The 20,599-nt window shown below is 46.9% G+C and overlaps 1 protein-coding gene across 1 annotated transcript; it reads right to left on the bottom strand.

The window, feature by feature from the left end:
* Positions 1-12,439: 12,439 nt before the first annotated feature.
* ALOX5AP (arachidonate 5-lipoxygenase activating protein) lies at positions 12,440-20,218 on the bottom strand. The gene is made up of 5 exons (XM_053935404.1): positions 20,052-20,218; positions 16,411-16,510; positions 15,351-15,421; positions 13,901-13,982; positions 12,440-13,258 (listed from the first exon to the last, which is right to left on the bottom strand). The coding sequence occupies exons 1-5, from the start codon at positions 20,119-20,121 to the stop codon at positions 13,096-13,098; spliced, it is 486 nt and encodes a 161-aa protein (XP_053791379.1). The 5' UTR covers positions 20,122-20,218; the 3' UTR covers positions 12,440-13,095.
* Positions 20,219-20,599: the final 381 nt, after the last annotated feature.

The following is a 20,599-nucleotide window of genomic DNA, read 5'->3' as shown; positions in this document are numbered from 1 at the left end:
AAAACAAACAAACAAAAAAAAAAAAAAAAAACAAAAAAACAACCAAACAAACTCTCACAGGACCAGGAAAGCACTTGGTGGTCACCAAAGATTTTTCTAGTAAGTCAATTGACTAATGTCTTTCCTGAAACTCCTGGTCCCCTTCCAGCAGCCAGCCAATTACCATGATCACTTGACAGCCCTGCCTTGGCTCTGGTGGAGCAGCTGCTCTGCAGTCCCCCTCAGCAAAAGCCAGGGGCAAGTGAACCTCCTGCCAGCCAGCAATATGAAAATGTTCAATTTTGCAGAGAACTCAGAAGCCCAGCGTGTGGTTGGGATGGGGGTGAGGGGAAGATATGTTGCCAAGCCTTACTTGCTGGCTCCACTGTCCTTCCCCTTTCTGTGGAATTCCAGCAAAATCATATTCATTTGTATGCATGAAATCCATCTGTGCATTTTTAGAAGCATCTCTATTACCCTTGCTGCAAGGCTTGAGCCCAGTGGAGAAAAGAAAAATGCGGTTAGGAGGAAATAGTAATGAGTTCTTACAGATTGCTTTTGTCTGACTCAGACCATTAGAGCCTGTGTTTAACAACTCAGTGATGCAAAATATGCCCATCAATAGATTAAAGAGGAAAAGCAGGTCTTGTCTAACTGCTTTACTATGGGAACTTGCTGGTGTTCTGCTAAAGGTCTTCAGATGGACAAAAAGAAATTAGTGTCTTTAAGAAATACATCTTGCACATCCTCTGTCACCCTTGCCCAGGTTCACCCTTGCCCAGAGGCATGAAATGTTGCGCCAGAAGCCAGTATCTTTATTTACCCTTTTCTCCAACAGAACCATGAAATCAGGTTTATTAACACAGAAGTGAGTTCAGTTTTCATAAGAGAGGTCAGGTGGATTCAAGTCCATACTGCTATACCCAGTCTTTGTTGTAGGATTCAGTAATGGTCACAGGTCTTGCCCATCCCTCTTGGTGCAGCTCCATTGCTTTTCGCTCACAGCAGCACCCAGCTGGCATGCAATGGAAGGAGAATCGAGCATGGAGAAAACACAGTCTTTTGGGTCTTTTGGATCTTCTGAGTTTACGTTTCTGTTTGAGTAAGAATCAGTCTGCTCCCAGACAACACTTGCCTTGGTTGCTCCCCTCCACACATCTCCCAAGGAGAGGCTAGTTACTGTGGGCTGCAAACTGCCCAAAGGAGATTTTGGCTAACTCGGGAGAGAAGTGAAGACAAGGAGAGAGGATAAAGCTCCACCAGGGATTGACAGTGGTGGAAATTAAAATGGGGCCAGAAATTAAAATGGCTGCAGCACTGAGGAGGGGCAGCGCATGTGCCATACAAGGCAGCAGAACAGGGTGGGGGAGAGCAACAGCCCTGATGGCCTCCCACGTCCTCCTTTTCATAAATCTGCCTCAAGATGATGGAAGGAGATGTGCTCATCTGTTTCCAGTGCTGAGGGTGCCTGTCCTTTTATAAATCTAACCTGATATCTCTTGTCCTATCCTGACTGTAAGTAGCTGTGCAATTTCTGGGCATGCCAAGAATGAAAATGGGAGTGATGTAAAATTCTGAGAGTTGAATATATTGCTCATGCTGCTCTTTGTGCTTCTTTATTCCTCACTTTCTTATATGCTTAATACATGCCTTCTAACACCAGGTCCGGTGAGAGTGCAGTGCTGCAATAGCTCTCTCTGTCTTCCTATAAATACCTTCTTAACCAACATTAACCAACAGCTCTTCTGCAGGGTTTGAGTTTGTTCTTGGGCATCACTGCTCTTCCTTTAAAATGCTCCTTCAGTGGGACAAGACGGTCTGCCATAGCTCTGCCACATCTCAGCATTCACTCAGGGCAATCAGAGGCAATTTAGAACAACTCCATCATTTCATGATGGGTTTCTGCCTTGTGCTGACCCACTTTTCTGTTATTCTTTTCATATGTGTGCTTGTGTCCTGTTTTTTTCTGTGACAGAGATAATTTTTTTTTTAGTATCTGATACAGTGCTGTTACAGTTTTGGATTCAGTATGGGAATAATGTTGGTAATACAGTGATGTTTTGGTTATTAAGTAGTTCTCACCCTAAGTCAAGGACTTTTCAGTTTCCTATGCTCTGCCAGTGAGGAGCTGCACAAGAAGCTGAGAGGGAGCATGGCCAGGACAGCTGACCCAAACTGGCCAAAGGGATATTCCATACCATAGAACATCATGACCAGTATATAAACTGGAGGCTGTTGACCAGGGGACAGACTGATAACTGTTCAAAGATGGGCTGGACATTGGTCAGCATGTGGTGAGCAATTACATTGTGCATCGCTCATGATTTTTTTCAATTGAGTTTTATTATTTTCCTTCATTGTTATTGTTACTGTTGTTGTTATTGTTATCATTATTATTATATTTTACTTTGTTTCAATTATCAGCTGTCCTTATCTCAACCCACAGGGTTTTTTTCCCTTCCTTAACTCTCCTCCCCATCCCATGGGGGTAGAGAGGAGTGAGCAAGCAGCTGCACGGTACTTGGTTTCTGGCTGGGGTTGAACCACAACAGTTTGTGCATGTGAACCGTCTCCAACATAGTGATATACACCTATACAGATGGAATAAGTGTATTTCTGATGAAAGACAGGTCTAATAATTTCATAAATAAAGTACAGATAATGGAAATTAAATCAATGTACCCAGGCAGGAAATAAGCAAGTGCAATATGAAATGCACATTACACCACCGACAGCTATTTTAATATAGCCTGTGAATAAGGGATTTATTTATAAGGAAAATGCTAAGACAAAACCTAAGAGTCTAATTATTTATCCAGCTATGCAATTATTAGTTATAAATCTCTAGAATGGCTGAGAAACTGTTTGGGGAAATGCCAAGTCTGGCTCAGTGTGAAATGCTATTGCTAGGAACTGTGTTATTCCTAGCAATATATTATGGCCAAAGACACCAGAGACTTTCCATTTTCTGGGAGCTCTGCCTTTTTGCAGCAAAAAATGTGCTTACAGCGATGGCTTTAATATCATGTTGCAGGCTTCAGCCACACAGGGGAGGAGGAATGGAGGCAGTTCCATTTAATCCAGACCTTTCTGGATTAAATGTCTGTTATGTGGTTGCAAGGGACAACAGGGGACTGGGTTTAATGGCCCAGGTGGTCCCTTCATATTCTGTACTCATATCCTCTGCTATTCAAATGGTTCCTTGGGGATCTCTGCCTGATCAAATATGAATGGCACTAAATCCTGAGACCTGCTGGAAAGCTCTGACTTGAGTGATATAGTATGTGCTGAGCAGAAGAGTGTGTGAGTTAGCCCAGGTCAGTTTGTTTTACCCCAACCCCAAAACTACAGAATTTGAGGCACCAGACAGTGACAGGTCCTCAGGAGCAGGAGACACAGCTCTGCTTCCCTCACAGCAACTGCACAGAGGTCCTTTGTTAGAAGCTGATACTGGCTCTGTTTCAGGGCTCTTTACACCTTCCATCCAAGGCACACCTAATCCTGTACCTAAAATCTCAACATCACTAGACTTTTGCCAATGGTAAAACAACAAATGCCATCATGTAATCAGTAGGGTCTCCTGGGACACTGGGCACAGTATTTCGCCCCCAGAACTTTGGATATATGTAATAAATTCATCTTTACCCACATATATGATGAGTATAAGGAATGAGTTATGTACCCTTGTATAGTTCTGACAGGGCTATACCAGGACTGCACTTAGGGTAGGGATGGATACCTTAAGCAAATCTCCCACAAACTTCTGCTGCATTTTATAAGGAAAGACTGAGAAACTGGACCAATAATCAACATTAGGTCTCTTTTTAGTGTAAAACCTGTCACACTATTACATATATTACGCTAGCCAAACATGGGAAAAAGCCAATTGGAATTTGCCATCTGGGTTAGAAAACCCCACAAAGCAACAGTAAAAAACACTGAATGTTTGGAATGAAACTTTTAAGAAACGTTTCCCAGCTGACACTTGCCAAAACCCAGAGCAGACTGGTTTGAACTGGGGCTATGAATCCATCCATATACAAAGACTTCCTGGGATGTGCTGCCTTCTCAGGCTTGGTACAGCTCCACTATAACAAAGAGCTGCAATACAGGCTGTGCTGAAGAAACATTGCTGCATCACCCTCTGTGTTCTCTCAGCCCAGAAGGGAGATGAGAAAGCATTAAGGATCCTGCCAAATGTTGTCCCAAGCTACACTTTCACAGCTGCTGGAGGCACACATCTGACCTGTGTCTGCTCCAAGCCTGCCTGTATTTTTGCTGAAGGAGGCTGAGCACAGGATGCAGGGGGTCGGGCTCTGCAGGCTTGTGTGAGCTTTCCCAAGTGGACTGGGGATGACAATGGGATGCTTTACACTGTGGGTTGCTGCTCCCATCACCACAAGTCCCAGGACAGGTCCCCTTCACCCAAGCCTCCAGGAGAGTGTTCACACCCACCTTGATGCTGTTACTGCCCTTGGGGCTGTGGTTGTGTGGAGCTCCTGCACAAGAGCTGTGCCATGCCCCAGGCCAGCAGAGAAGTCTCCTCCCCTGGGAAATGTTAGGAGACAGCTACTTTTCCATTGCAAGCCCTGGAGCAGATTGGTACCATCCAGGCTTGAGGTTTGTGTGTGACTCATGGTCATCAGATGGTGGAGGGAGAGAACCAGCCCTGCCCAGCTATGGTCTTGAGGGCCTATGGACTAATCTTTCTCTCATTAACAGTGTTGAATTTTTCATGCTACACTAATAAAAGCCATTTGTACCATCCTGTAGTCATTTGCTGAATTGTTTGACAAAGAAACAAATTTGGCATGGTGTCTCTTCCTTGGTTTGCAGCGTGCATTACCACTCTCTTCCCCTTGCCTTGCTGGACAGCCGTGGTGTACTTTGCAAAATTGGCTGGGAGCAGAAATTCATCATAACATAAGATCAGCTGCACTGAGTCAACCCAAAAAATGCTTATCAACATGATCCTACCTCTGATGGTGGCTGAGAGTGAGATCCCTGTGACTAAGTGTAAACACAAGGCAAACAGAATGATGCTCCCCAGGCTGCCTATTAATTTTGGCTGTATTTAAAAGCAGCATTTGAGCCTGCACAGGATAAGCCTGTGCTGATCCCGAGTTCAACACCACAACTACTCAGGCATCTTCAAGTGCAACCTCAGCTACACTGAGCAGAACACACTGCACAGAGATAAACACAGTTTCCCACCTAGCAGAAGATCTAGCCTCTCAGGCTCTTTCTGCAGACAGGTGTAACCCACAGAATCTAGAGGTCTTCTGCCATTTGAAGTGGTTCAGGGAGAGATTTGTTGAGTGCTGGTGCTGAAGCAGAGGTGAGGATGAGACACTGGGACCAGGACTTGGAAAGCAAGGGTTGGGATAAGCACACAAAGTTATGAACCACTTCCTTCCAGTGCCTGCAAGATATCAAATGTGCTCAGTGGTGTGTGAAGCCACACTGTTTTCATGTGATGTGCAACCTCACAACTCAAGCTTCCTTACTATCCTAATTTGCATTGTGGCAGCACATGGGAGACCCATCCAGATCCCCTCACACCCACTCAGCAGTGCAAGAGGTTTCACTGGGACAGCTCTGTGAATCACACAGCTGTCGGTGGGTCTGGAATGCCCATGGTCACAGCTGAGCATCTCTGCATCCCACAGGAAGCAAACACCCAGCACGTTGTGCCCAGTGCCCAATGAGTGCTGGGAACACAGCCCTGGTGGAATCCTGCTGTTTCAAATTAGCACGTTGAGTATGCTGTCATCTGAAAAGTCCTCAGACCACACAGGGCAGGGGAAAACCAGAACAAATCACAGGGGATTTGGGAGAGAAGAGGGAAGAGAGGCAAGGGGTGATTCAGCATGCCAAATCAGCCCACCTCAGAGTGAGTGGTGATGCAGGACACTCAACACCTTGGAAACCAGGTCAGCCTCTTCCAAGCACATTTTACAGTGAAGTACTGGAGGTAGCTATTACTGAGGTGCAAATGTGATAAGCCATGAGCTCTGGGCTTGCAGCATCTGAGAAATGTCAGGCTTGGGGAAGCGCACGCAATCCCACAGAGAAGTGGTGGCTCTGGTGGGATGGGAACTTGTCACCTCATGGGAGCCAACAGCCTGCTGGCTCAGGGCACCTCACTGGGATGGTTGGGCTGTGAACAGGTAGGAGTGTGTCACTGTTTGTCCCCCTTTCTGGTTTTCAGTTCTGCTATAAGACTGTTTCCAAGGCCATCTGAATTGTGTGTGAACCGGAAAAGTTCAGCTGACTTTTGCCAAGGAACTAATGTGTTATTAGCAACCTCTAAATTTGAGCCAAGTCTGTGCTGCTGCCAGCCCTGTCAGAAGGGCCACATCCTTCTATTTCAGTCAGAAAAGCCCCCACAAATTTATAAACCAAAGACCGTATTTGGGAAATGAAAGTACTTTTCTGAAATATAGCAGCCCAGGAGCAAAGCCAGCTGTGGGTGGGATGAGCAATGACCAGCAGGGTGTTTAACAAGCTTGGGCAGAGTTTCCTGCTGCTATTTCACACCTGTGAGCAGTGTCACTGGTATGTCATGCTGTCAGAGATCTGCAGCAGAGGTTGCAAGCTGGGCAAGAGCCCCAGGTCAGTCATGTTTTCTGTGCTGCAGGGGATGCTGTGCCAATCCCTGGGACAGTGTGAAGGGACACAAGGGGAGTTGGCCTCTGGGTGACTCTGTGGTGATTTAGTGTGAACTAGGGGAAGGACAACTAAACCTCATAGAGCATCTCAAGACTGATACATCAGCACAGCATTTACACCATGCAGAAGGGACACACCATGGGCCTCATGAGGACCACGTGCAGCAATGGGGACCAGGGAGCTGAGGTAAGTTAAAAACAAACCAGTAAAGGGGGAGAAAAGGTTGTTTTCAGTCAGATCAGGTCCCTGTATGGCTTATCAGGTGGCTCTGCCAGTAGGTGCATTGATTAGGAGGGATATGGAGGGAACAACAAGCACAGAAAGGGATGAATGAGTGAAGCAGGCACTGAAAGGAATGCTTGGGAAGCAGCCTGAAGGGAGCAGGGAGAGTGGGCAAAGGAGATTTAGGGAATGAGGACACAGCTGAACCAAACAGTGGGGCCATGCCATGAAAACTATTATTTTCTGCTCTTCAGCAATGCCTCTCCTGAAGGCAAATGGGTCAAGATACACTCCAAGAAACCTCAGTATTGTTAAACATAGCTCAGGACTACACTGCAACTTGAACTGTGATAAATGACTGCCTGCTTTGGTTTATGTCTGAAGCTGCCTCGGCTGAGAGAAGGAGGTAAATCTGTCCACCAGCAAAGGTGTGTGGTCCCTACAGTGGTGGTAGAGCACAGGGATACACAACTGCAGCCTCACAGCTTCTGGCAGGGACTTCCAACATCCCCTCCCATCTGCTGAGGGCAGTGGGAAGGCTGGCACTGCCTTTTGAAAAGAAATTCCTTTGCTGCAGCAAAAGCAATAGCAAGAAGCAGCTGGCCAGGAGATACCATGCTGTTCTGTTTAATCCCAGAGGACCAAGGGGGCTCTTGCTGGATCAGACTGACACCCTCTGAAGTGCTGTGCCAAAAGCACAGAAAACATTGTTTGGGGATGAAGGCAGCGGTGGCACTCTCTTGGGCAAACACAGGAACAATAAATCAATCGTATGCTTGTACAAGTGGTGGCAAACAGCAGCACAGCAGGCAGCAGCAACCAACAGAGCCTTCCAAAGCATCCCCTGGCCTTGCAAGAGGTCACAGCACACAAGCAAGTCCCTGCCGGTTCCCAAATGGCAGAAACAGCACTGCCATAACTGCAACATCATCACACCTTAATTTCTTTAGGTGGAAAACACATCCCATTTCCTCTCTGTCCCTTTGGTGTCTGGTTCCCTTCCCCTGAGGATGAGCAGGAAGCTCCTAGAGGACAGCATCTGAGCAGCTCAGTAGGCAGCCAGCACCAGCCCCAGGATCTCCTCTGTCTGATGAAATCATCTCACAGTGTGAAGATCCTTGCAGCTGAAATTGAAAAGTTATTTATTTCTCCTCTAAAGGGGAAAAAAATCTCACTGTGGAGGCTGTTTGTCTGTTGGGGCAGCTTTTCCAGCTTCTGTGTTTCTGTGTGCTGGCTGGGAGCAGTGAGATGTTCCGGCAGGCAGGATGGAGCAGAGCTGGTGCTCTGCTGCCCACAGCCTCCCTCTGCCAGGGCAGGTACAATGAGGGACACAGTTCAGCACTCCTCTCTCCATGGGACATGGGGATCACAACAGCACTGTTAGAGCACCTTTTGCTCCACTGCAGCCAGTCAGCAATGCAATGGCTGATTCTCCACCCTCACCCCTTGAGGCATTGAACTGCCTTGATAGGAGCCATGGCTGAGGTGTTCTGCATGCTCCCTGGCAGCTCCAGGGATAGCAGTCTTTACCCAAAGGGATTGTGAAGCTTGTGTCTGTCCCCCACATGCTCCAAAGGAATATCACAGTGTACAACATCCTTCCCTCTCCCAGGAGTCAAAATGTTCTCTGCAAGGGTGCTGGTAGGCTCTGCTGGGCTCTGCAGAACCCCTCAAAAAGGGGCTTTTTCATGGGAATGCTCATCCTGCTCACTCCAGCGGGAACATGAGAACAACTTAAAATCACACAATGAATGAATGTTCTCAGTTTTTACTGTCTGTTCTCTTATCATGGGTGGACTATTTCCAAGCATGGCCTAGTCTTGCTCCCAGTGCCATCTGCAAATGGCACACCACTGCCTAGGGCCAGTGCTCAGTGCCTTGCAGCATCCCATCCCAACAGGGCGTTGGAAAGCTTTCTGTGAATACTAAACCTGCTACTCTGCTAGAAGAAAGTAACCTCAGAGCAGGTGAGAGTTGAAGGAGGAGTCCAGGGCCAGTCTTTTCTCCATGCCAGCAGAATCACTTTCCCAGTCCTCAGAGACACATTTGGAAACTTCACCTGGCAGAGGTGTGACTTAGACCAAGCTGATATGGCACATGACGATTTTTCAAGCTCTGGGAAACTAGGAATGTAGGAACTACTGCAGGAACTCCTTGTGGCTGGTGCACACAAACTTCTTATTCTGCTCAGATTTTAACTGCTTGCTCAGATCCTGTGCTAAGCAGGACTGCTTGCTTTGGCACAGGTAGGAGAGGGGTCCTGCTTCAGGACTGGGCCTCCTATTTAAAAGAATAATAGAAAACAGCATTCAGTAGTAACAATACACCTGTTCAGAAATGTGGATGCTTTTGCACTGCTGTCAGGCTTCAAACCTTGAGGGAGCGGCTCATGCTGCAGCCAGCAGCACCAGCGTGCCGATGGGGCCGAGTTTCCACTAGAGGGTTGTAGTGCTGTAAGGAAGCAGACATGGTTACTGTGGCAGAAATATTGTATGCATTCCAGGCCTTTGTCAGCAGATCAAAAGCAACCTGCGATATCCCGGCTTCCAGCAGGCTCCGCAGTCTCTGATGTGCACAGCCGGCAAGCTTCGAGAGGGCTGTGAGGGGAAGCACAGCCTGCTTCCCTGCCTTCCCTGAACAGCCTCAGCATCCACGTGTCTCAGTACCTACAACATGGTTAGAGAAGGACAGACAGACAGACAGACAGATAGATAGATGATAATAGAGAGAGAGAGATGGTAAGCAAACACACTGTGCCTAAGCCTATGCACTGATGGACAGAATGTTTGTTTGTGCACCTGGGATTTTGATGCACAAAAAGCCACGAGGCATGGCGTTGGCACGCCGTGGCAATGAGTCAGGGCACCACTGGTGAAGCAAAGCCCACAGCCCGGCAACATGGTGAGTGGGACAACTAGCAGCATCAGCACAATGATAGAATCACAGTGTCATTCAGGTTGCAGAAGACTTAGAAGGTCATTGAGTCCAGCTGTTATCCCAGGACTGTCAAGTCCAACACTAAACCTCAGTGCCACATCTACACAGCTTTTAAATACCACCAAGGATGCTGACTCCTCCACTTCCCTGGGCAGCCTGTTCCAATGCTTGACCACCCTCTCAGTAAAGAAATTTCACCTAATATCCAATCTAAACCTCCTCTGGTGCAACTTGAAGCGATTCCCTCTTGTCCTATTGCTTGGCTGTTTGGGAGAAGAGACCTTTCAGGTAGTTGTAGACAGCAATAAGATCTCCAGTGCTGAGTACAGGGGGATGATCACTTCCCTGGTCCTGCTGGCCACACTGTTGCTGATCAGCAGAACTGGGAAGTGTTAGCTCCTCATATACAACTGCGGCTCCAGGTCAGGAGCTGCCATGCTGTGCATTGCACCAAACACGTGTGCAAACTCCCTGGAGTTTTCAAGCCAGCCTTAAGCAGGAGCCATGAGAGGGGACTGCCACTTCTGCCACCAACCACGTTCCCAAGTCCAGTGCAGCTCATTAGGTCCTCATAGGTTCTTGTGTAGGTGGCCCCAGCATGCATGTTTACAGTGGTGTTTGTATCTTTGCATGTTTATCTGTAGAATCATAAAATCATAGACTGGTTTGGGATGAAAAGAACCTTTAAAGGTCATGTAGTCCAACCCTGCTGCAAAGAGCCTGTGTGTGCAGCTTTCTGAGTAGATGGTGTGCTAAGTGCTGACAACTGTACCAAAAAGATCAGGGTGGTTTTGCTGCTGAAAACAAAAACTGGAGCTGTGTAAGACTGTGGGAAAAGCCCAAATATCACTGACGTTGCCTTCCTTTTGCAGAAAGAGTGGGAAGGGAAATGCAACCACAAGGCCTGCCTGTAATATGAAAAACACATCATGACAGTCACCAAGAATTTACATAGTGATCAATTTATGTTGCACTTGTTTGTCTGATACAGTCACTATTTCCAGATAGGTGGAAAATGGATTTTGCCTACATTTTAATCTCTTTTGTTATCAGAAAGGTTTTGAGGAAGCAAGTATGAGACGTTCTTGCAAAATAAAACATTGCAGCAAAGATGGGCTTTGGTTCCTCTGAAAGATGACCTGATCATACCTAAGTACAACTATGTAAAAGCCAACTGTCCAGTTGACAGAGAATCATAAAATATCTTGAGTTGGAAGGGACCCACAAGCACCATCAAGTCTAATGGAGAGGCCATAGAGTGCTATGATAGGTTATCTGACCTGAAATAGACACTTGAATCTTCTTCCCTTTATAGTTGGCTGGTGGAGAGTCACTTCTCATGCTAACAGGGGAAAGTAGGAGTTTAAGTGAGCTGTTTCTTGATATAGAGGACAAAAAAGCCCCATGAGGAGACTCAGCCATCTGAGGAGACCTGCAAGGTGGACACACAGAGTTGGGAGAGTCACCTCCCACAAGTGATGGTTCCCATTAACAAGTCACAGACCTCAGGGAGACCAAAGAGGCTGGAGAGCAGGGACTGGGGCTGGTGAAGCTTCCCCTGCTCTGAACTGGCTAAAGGTGGTGGCAGCATGAGCCTTTGCTGATCCCAGCAATGCAGAAGAGCTCTGCAGCTCCAGACCACTGGGGTTACCCTCCTCCTCCTGGGGTGCTGCCACGGGGCAGAAGGGTAGCGGGTCTCCACCAAGGATAGGCAGCTGGCATCAGCTATGAAGAGAGCTATGGCAGAAAAGCATGGTGTGAGGAGTATTTGGAGTGTGTTATGAGAAGGATGTGAGGGAAGGAACATGAGTACCCTGCCTGGGAATAAGCTGTTTCAGCAGCTATAGGTTGGAAGGCTAGATTAAATTTTTTTTATTACCTGTTCTAACCAGTGAAAACATTTATAATCATCATGCAATAAATGTGTCTATTACTAATCTTTCACATCTAAAATTCCTGTAGAACACACACACACACACACACACAAAAAAAAAAAAAAAAAAAAAGAAAGAAAATAAAAAGAAAAATATGCATGTGAATTGCCAGCTGCAGAGGACAGCAGCCATGCACAAGCACCTTTGCCCCATGAGACAGCACCAAAACCCTCCAGCCTTGGTGTAGTACAAAGCTAGATGGCTTTCTGCACCTGCTTTTGTGAACAGCTCTGCAAACTCTCTTCTCACATAGCGAGGAGTCTCATTCCCTCCCGAAGGAGTCAGAAAATGCAGCTTTATCCATCCTGCATGCAGCAATCAGACAGGCTTAAGAGCTTAAGCACTCGGAGGGTAGGAATGTTTAAAAAGATTGCGCCGACCTGTTTGCCTGCCTCGGTCTGCACCGCTAATCAAAGCTCTCCTCGGCGCGGACTTGCGGGGCACACTGTCAGAGCTGGAAGCAGCACACTGACCGTGCTCACAGAGGAGGAGTTGTTAAGCTCGGTCCTTTCGGGGCCGCGCACGGGGCGATCAGCAGCTCGCACAAAGAGCCCGGTGCTCCTGCCCTTGCTCCGCTGTCCGGCCAGCTGCTGAGCCACGGAGCACGGGGATCACCGGGCAAAGAAGACAGCAGCAGACACATTTCATCTCTTTAGACTGTTTTATTAAACAAAGCCAATCAAAACAAACCCAACTCCACCGGCGGTATACCAGCTTCTCATTTACACACCGCTCCTTTTCCCCGTTGTGGGAGAACAAAGAGGCTGAAGTGTAAATGAGATCAGTGTGGTGAGTGTTATGCACATGAATTTTTATCAAGGGAGGGGTTAATTTGCCACCCTCCTGCAACAGCAAGAGCTTGGTCATCAACAAGTCGAAGGAAAGGGTAGGTGAAGAGGCTGGTCCATGCCTTTGTGCAGGCAAGGGCATGTGGAATGCTGGTGAAAGGCTGTTCTTGCATCTGAGGGTGACTGGGGAAGCCACCACAGTCAGGAACAACACTGGGAGGATCCTGGGTTTTGCGACAAAAGCTGAGTACGACACAGTTATGAAGCAAGCATACAATGTCCCTTCCAGTCATGCAGCCAGCATGCAAGATCCGCTTTAGGGAAAAAATTCTAAAGAATTAACTGAAAGTTTTTACTATTCCTTGGGCGTGCCAAGTGCTCATGATAAATCTTTTTCCTGAAGAAAAAAAGCAAGGCTAAATCATACTACAGAGCTTGTCAAGCATGACATTTACAGAAATCTCACTGGGTTATGGGTTCATTTCTTAAACAGTTGAATTATGGCAGCTTCTGGGCATCAATATACAAAGCGTGCTGACCCCCTCAGCGCTGTGGGGAGTTAGTTAGGGTATGAGCAGCAATGGAGAGATCGCGCTGGTTATCGTCTTAATGTGTATCTCAAAGTCACTTCCGAAAAAGAAGATGAGATAGTAGTTGAGTATTCCAGCCACAGACATGAGGAACAGGAACAAAATGATACGCTTTCCAAATAAGTAACCAGGAGTGCTGAGGAGACAGAAATGGGGGAAAGCAATTTGTTAATGTGCATCATCTCACACGAGAACCCTCAGACTTTGGACTCTGCTGTTGAGACCAACTGAAAGACCTCAGGGGCTGAGAGAACAGGGGAAAATTTCTCTTCTGTCTTGCATTGCCAGGCAGTTGAAAGGACTTAAATGTAATTTTCAGGATCCATTTGGGTCTGGATTTGGCCTTCTGTTCTCAGTGAAGGCTGCTGCTTACAAAAGTGTCTGCTCAGAGAGACTTGAATGTGTTCTCATCCATTACAGGCTGTGAGACAACTCTGTTTCACATGTGTGTAATTTGCTTTATTAATATAAATGAAATATAAATATTAATATAAAAGGACAATCTTGTGCAAATAGTGACACAAACATGCAAACCTGTGCTTGCAGAGAGTCCTGTGAGCAGGAGCTGTAGGCCCCCTGACCCCAGTGCTGCTGCACGTCTGACATCTCTCACAGCTACACCCATTCATCCAAAAGAGAGGGGCTTTCCTGCACTACCCAATGCCAGCAGCTCTTGCATGCAGCACCACAAGCCAGTGGCTCTGCCTGTGGAAGTGCAGCATCCAGCTGTGCTGCTACCACATTCTGGATTTTTTAAAGAGGTTCTGCAAGTCCTTACCTCTGAGTCCTCTCCCCGAGGTAGCCCACAAAGTACTTTTGCCTCACAAACAAGTACATGAGGCCAGCAAAGGCAGCAGGAGCTGGGTAAAGGACAAAAAAAGACATTAAAAACACCAGCCCACGTCTCACTGTAAGCACTGTCCCCATCTGCTGCCTGGGCTGGAATGGAAATGGGAATCTGCAGTCTTGGGTTATGGGACAAGCACTGGAACTAGGATGGAGACCTCTGCATGGGAAACAACACTTGCCTTGCCCTCACTCCAGCTTTTCGGAAGACTTTGTGGGTGTAACCCTGCACAAAGCTGCCCCCACTGCAGAGCACACACTCACCACCATCCTTCCAGTACCTAAAGGGAGCCTACAAGAAAGCTAGAGAGGGACTTTTTACAAGGACATGAGCTCATAGGACAAGGGGAATGGCTTTAACCTGAAAGAGAGCAAGTGTAGATTATATATAAGGAAGAAGTTTTTCACTGTGAGAGTGATGAGGCACTGGCACAGGTTTCACAGAGAAGTTGTGGATGTCCCATTGATAACTCAGGTGATGCGTTGATGCATCACCATCCCTGTAAGTGCTCAAGGCCAGGCTGGATGGGGCTTCAAGCAACCTGGTCTGGTGGAATGTGACCCTGCCCCTGGCAAGGGAGCTGTAACAAGATGATCTTTGAGATCTTTTCCAACCCAAACCTTTCTATGATTTTGTGAAACACAGTGTGGGCTGTACCAGGCTCAGGAAAGAGAGTCCCAACTCAGGCACTGTCCTCACCAGAAACAGAAGGCAGTTGGTAGATGTACTTCACTAGGAGCAGGTGGAGGATACACTATGGTCCAATACTAACTTCTGAGCATAAAAAAAAGGGGCTTTATCCCGTAATTCTAGCCTTTCCCACAATTGCAGGCAAAACCCCTTCTTCTCCCGATCAGGAAACTCCTTTTTTTTTCCAAAAAGAATAGACATGTATCCCCGGTTAGCACTCATCTTCATGTTAGATAAACTCACATTGCATTGAAGGGGATCACAATTAGAAATGCAGGTCAATAGTACCAGGTGGCCCTCAGCACAGGGGAGAGCTGGCAGTTCTAGCAATTCAAAAAATTGAGCCCATTTCCTGTCCCAAAACTGAATAATGTGGCAATAATCCAGCAATCAAGTATTAAACCCTTCACCCAAAACAAAGGGAGCTAATCCATAATGCCAGTATGGGAAATGCCCCTGGCCTGGACTACCTTGAATTAAGTCTGGGAACATATCTGTTGACATAAGCCAAGCCATGGCATGAGTGCTGCTACTCAAGCAGCATGCTCAGCTCAGGAGAGGAGGGTAAGAGAGACTCCCCTGCTGCAGGAGGCTTGATCCCTGAAAGTGTAACTTCCAAAGTGCTCACCATCCTTTGCTGAATGTGGTACCAGGTTGAACGGGGAAAAAACCAAACAAACAAGAGTGTTACCTTGGCTGCAGAGAAGGCCAGCACACCAAAGCACGGCGAGAAACGTAGGATATGCATGTCCACAGTTCTGACTAGAATGGAATTTATAGGAGAGAAATCAGAGCACAGGCAAATAGAAAAAAAATCAGAATGTTTCACCAGCAGAGACTGGTGGCAGGTGAATTTGGGCTGCACTAGTGCCCTTGAGAGTAGACTTTTACCCCAGAGCAGTGGGAGATCCCTGACCTGCCAAGGGCTGGACTCCTCACCCACGTCTGCTTCCCGGTTTTCTCACTCAGATAATAGATGCCTTTGTGCTGCCTGATGAGGAAAACAAACCATCCTGTGCCCGCCTGGCACCTGTGAAAGCCACTTTTCCCTGACCTGTTTGATCATGATACATGCTGTGAGCTTTATTGGCTTAAAGTCCTTTTAATTGAGTCATACCAATAAAGCTATTGGATGAAACCAACAAATGTAGAATTGCATCACAAATAAGAGTGTCTCACAGAGTTAATATGTGTCTTTGCAAGGGAACAGGAATGGTGTCCAGCTGCCTCCTTCAGCTGTGAATGCTTTCTGAGGGGGAGAAGTGAAAAAGTTGAGAGTGATTCCATGTGGCAAAGGAGTGGAGAAGTGGAGAGCTGTGTGCCAAGGGAGGTGCCAGAGACCAAGGGATTTGTACGAGCTCTGCCACCTACCTGCTCCTCAGCAGGCTGATGTCTCTGCTGGCTCTTTCCTTTTGAGCCCTTGGCACTCTGGCTGTGCCTGTGCCACACTTCCAGCAAGGAAGAGTGAACTGCTCTAGAGACCAAATGAAGGGACACAGTACTTGTGATGGCTGCAAGACCTATATAGATGCACCACATGGTGGCAAGAAGGGTGCTGGATTCAGCCAGCAAATATATCTGAAAACCTCATGTCTGAACACTGAGCACAGCTAGGGATTATGTACAAAGCCTTCATCTGAGGCAATTTGGAATCCACCCCTGGCCCCGAAAAGGGTTTGGATTTAATTTTAATGCAGAGCACGATGAACCCCAGTCTACCCTCACTGACTCCTCAGGTCTTATCTACTCACTTGGCAGTGTAGACACGGTCGAAGGAGGAGGATCCCTGACGATGCAACACCTTCCCATTACAGTGTCTGCTTTCATGTTCTACTTTGTTAGCAAAAAAAGCTGTTTAAAAAACAGAGTATTCAGTCTGAGATCTCACCTGAAGATATTGCAGAAGCTGGGCATTGTGGGCTCGGCTCTGTTCCCATAAGCATCAATGCTGGACAAATGGCAGGAGAAGACACAAGTGCGGGAGGGTACAGGATGTGGCCAGTATGCTCGCTCCGTCACCCAGGTTTAACCAAACCCTCCATGCATCCCCACACGTCTGTATGTGGCTGGTAGCAGGCTCTCACCTCCAATCCCTGCTTCATCCCAACTTTGCACTTTGTGCAGTCACTGCATCTCTGCTGCAGAAGCGCTGCCCTGACCTGGTCCTTTGAGCTCCCAGTGGGAAAAGAGCTTTCCAGTCAGAGCTGCCAACCCCAAATCTTGCTCTCCAACAGAGCAGGGAGACAAGGGAGTCTATTCTCTTTTAGTGAAACCCATTTGCCAAACCAAGGACATCCTGCAGGGCTGGTTCTTTTCCCAGAAAGGCCCAAAGAAAGCCTGGTCTTAATGGCTGATCTGTGTGTACCCTCATTTTAAGCAAAAGTTGTGTCAAAGTGTTAGCTGCTGCAAAAATGCAGCCCCTCAAGATAATGTATCATGCTCTTGACAAACACGTTTTATCTGATGACACTAAACCAGAGACCATCAATCATATTCCTAAGTACACCAGAGAGAGCTCTGGCTGGCTACAAGCTGCAAGCTTTCTGTTGTTGTGCACCCCATCTCAAGTGTGTCCAAATCACTCTATGGCTTGGAATATTAACCTAATATATACACATGAAAGATAGCCCATCAGGAAATATATTATTATAGCAATAAAAATTTAGCTATATAAGCTGCAGGATTTCATCCCTGCAATCTGAAAAGTTGCCTCTTTTTCCTCCCCTTCACTGATGCTGTAAATAGGTCTTTTGTACTTGCACTGCCTTTAACAAAAACTACTGATTTTTTGGTTCCCAATATTGTGGGATCCCCTGGGTACATACAGCCCTTCTGCAGAGAAACCCACAGTGCTTTAAGCTAGCATCCCTACTCTGAGCCAGGCTGCAGACCCTCCCACTGCCACCAGCACAGTGTGCTGGCCGGTTCCTGGGGGACCCAGACCAGACATCATCTGGTGGCAGAGTTCTCAGCATCTCCATCTGCACACCAGCACAGCCTTTGGCAAGAGGTTACCCTGCCTACAGTGACTAAGAGGACCTAATTGAAGAGGGCAGAGTTGATCAGCACTTTTTTGTCCAGTTCTGAGCTGCAGCAATGGACTTCTGCAGGTCTGGGACCACATGGACTCACTGGTAGCATACCTTCTCTCTTTCTTATATCATGCTTGAAAATCTCTAGAAAATACCACATTACTTGGCTTTCTTTTTTTTCAGAGAAAGCCAAGTAAGCTAGTTATCTCCCTCTCCACTGCTGCAGGTGCTTCCACTTCCCAAATATCAGCTTGCTGCTGCAGAGAAGTTCCACTATGCTAGGAGGCAAGAGGGTGCTTTCACAAGCCATCATGAGAGGAGTGAGCAGAGCAAGGCTGGAGTGGAGAGATTTAATTCACCTCAGTTGTTCCAGGAGATAACTCCCTGAGGCTCCAAGGCTGCAAGACTGCCCAGAGCCTGAGCAGTGGGAGTCCCACTCTGATCAAGGTAATGTGCAAGAGTTCAGTGTAAGCCTGGTTGTTTCACAAATCCATGCCAACAGAAACTGGGAGCTGATGATCCCACATAGCCAGTACTTGCAAACATGCTCCTTATTTCTCTCCACTTTGCTTCCTCTGTCTTGGTCTGCTCAGCAATGACCACTGATTTGCCCTGAAAGCTGCTGGCTTGCAACGTATCTCCAGTAAAAGAACAAAACTTTAGGCTGCATACGTCACTCAGTGGTATGCGGCCACATGAGTCATTCTGTAGGATGTGGAGATTCCATAATGAACAAGGTGACAGCAAATGGACACCAGACTGGGGCAGCACCATAGCCCACCTCCATCTTCAGGAATAACATCATTCAAGCTGTTTTCTAGTCCTGCACCCTCTGCAGAGAAGCATTTAATCACAAATTTAGGTGGTACTGACTTCATGCACTCAGAGACAGTCAAGCAGAGGCCCAAGTGCTTTGTTGAACGAGAGCCACAGCAAGAGTTCAGCACACCTGATACCCCTTGATAAACATTTCTACTGCCTTCATAATTGCATTCACTGCAAGACTGCGTATCAGGTCTGATTTTTCTAGACAGAAAGCTTGGGAAGAGGAAATCAGATGATGCAAAGCCTGAACTCATGGTTTAGGGCTGTCTGCCTCACGCGCTTGCAGAATCTGCCAAGCATCCTACTTCCCCTTTGTAGCAACTGGGTCCATAATCTCATAGACAGATAAAAGCACATGGATGGAAGTCTGACATGTCTGAGTGAGAGGAAAAAAAACCCTGTATATAAAGTCATATGATTACGTAGCAAGAAATGTGTATTTGACACATTTTCTTAATTATGGTATGTTTTTATGGCTCTGGTCTTAATGTGCCATATTCTGGTGATGTCACACATTGTGCATTTGCCAGAGAATAGCATTGGGTTAAATGATGTGGCATTTAGTATTTAGTGACTAAACCAGTCTGCATCTCCTTTTTTTTTTTTTTTTTTTTTTTTTTTTGCTCCTTGGCAGCTAGGCTCCCACCACTTCCCCATCTCTGCAGCAGCCCAAGAAATTTGTAATAAGAAGCCTTCACTACAGATTTCTGGAATTTTCACCAGCCACCCAGCCCACTGCTGAATCTCTTTGAACCTGGGCAAACAGTGCAGCTGAGACAAAACTCAATCCTTTCTTTGAATTCTGGGCAGAATTTCCAGCTTTAAAAAGTATTTGTAAGAGAGGATGAAGAAGTTAAAATCAAATTTGCAGAGGAGAGATACTTGTTTTATTTAAAACATCTTGAAGACTATACAAGGGACTGTACAAGGTCTGAATAAGAGCTAGAGAAGGAAACTTCACCATCTCAGGAAACGTACAGTGTTCTTGGGACCACAGTTAATTGAGATTATTTATACTGCAGGACTTGGAGCTGCAAGAAAGCAGGAGAGCTGCCTGCCCACAAATAGCCCACACAGACTCCTCCAATTCTGTTCCCTTCACCCAGCTCCATGCTCCAGCTCCCACTGCAGCCCCCCAGGGACTCCATCCCTACACATGGCAGCAGGGCTTCAGCTTGAGAGCAGCTCTGGCTGACCATAGCAGGGACCTAGGTCAGAAAAGGAGGTCTTAGTCATCAAATCAAAATTCATATTGCCACAGGGTATCCCAGCATATTAGTCCTTACATTAGCTGAAATGTGTAACAAACTCACTCCAGAATGTCAGAGTGTAAGACCATGTGACTGTCAGGATACTGCCAAAATGTCACACAAAATTCCATTCTTAGAAGGCTGTTTCTAAAGCCAAAGCCATGCCTAAGCATGCATGCACTTATAACTAAAGATTATCTATCCAAAGATCAGCTCAGCATATGTCATCCTGAACTTTCCTCAGCTCCTTTCTACCCCTTGAATAAATGTTTATTTCTGTCTTACCGTTCTGGACAACACTGATCAGGGTGACAATGGCAAGCAGGACAATGCTTCCCAGGGTCTCCTGGTCCATTTTGGGAGAGGGCTCTCAGGGTGGATGGTGCAGCCTCGGTGGCAGCTCAGTGCTATGAGCACAGAACGAGGAAGTGAAGGTCTTATCTTGAATCATGAAACACTTCCTATGGTTTCACAGGAGAGTGGCAGCAGCCTCTGCTCTGGCGCCTATGAGACCAACAAACGCTGGCTCGGTCACTCGTCGTGTACAGATGAAGCTCAGGGAAAAAAAGAGATTACATGTCTGTGATCTAAGATGATACATAATGTGGAAAGATACCTATTGCCCTTCCCACACACAAGCAAAACCTGGATATCTAAAGCATGTCTGAGCATTTGGCCAGCTGTGTGGAACAGCAGAAGGCTGGAAGAAATCAGTCAGGCTACCACAGATTGTCAGCAAGTGCCCAGCCACTCCACAAGTAGCTGGGAGGAGAAATAATGTTGACAAGTCTCAGCAATGGTGTTGCTCTCATGCAGATGCTCTCCCTGGTCAC

The sequence above is a fragment of the Vidua chalybeata genome, chromosome 2 (genome assembly GCF_026979565.1).
Source record: "Vidua chalybeata isolate OUT-0048 chromosome 2, bVidCha1 merged haplotype, whole genome shotgun sequence".
NCBI lineage: Eukaryota > Metazoa > Chordata > Aves > Passeriformes > Viduidae > Vidua > Vidua chalybeata.
This window is presented reverse-complemented; position numbering and strand designations above follow the sequence as displayed.

Excerpts from the sequence above, each read along its gene's own strand:
- ALOX5AP (XM_053935404.1), bottom strand. The coding sequence starts at position 20,121 with ATGGACCAGGAGACCCTGGGAAGCATTGTCCTGCTTGCCATTGTCACC. Across the intron at positions 13,983-15,350 it reads TGGCCTTCTCTGCAGCCAAG|CTCCTGCTGCCTTTGCTGGC; the intron begins GTAACACTCTTG and ends TCCTTTACCCAG. Across the intron at positions 13,259-13,900 it reads CTCGGGGAGAGGACTCAGAG|CACTCCTGGTTACTTATTTG; the intron begins GTAAGGACTTGC and ends CTGTCTCCTCAG.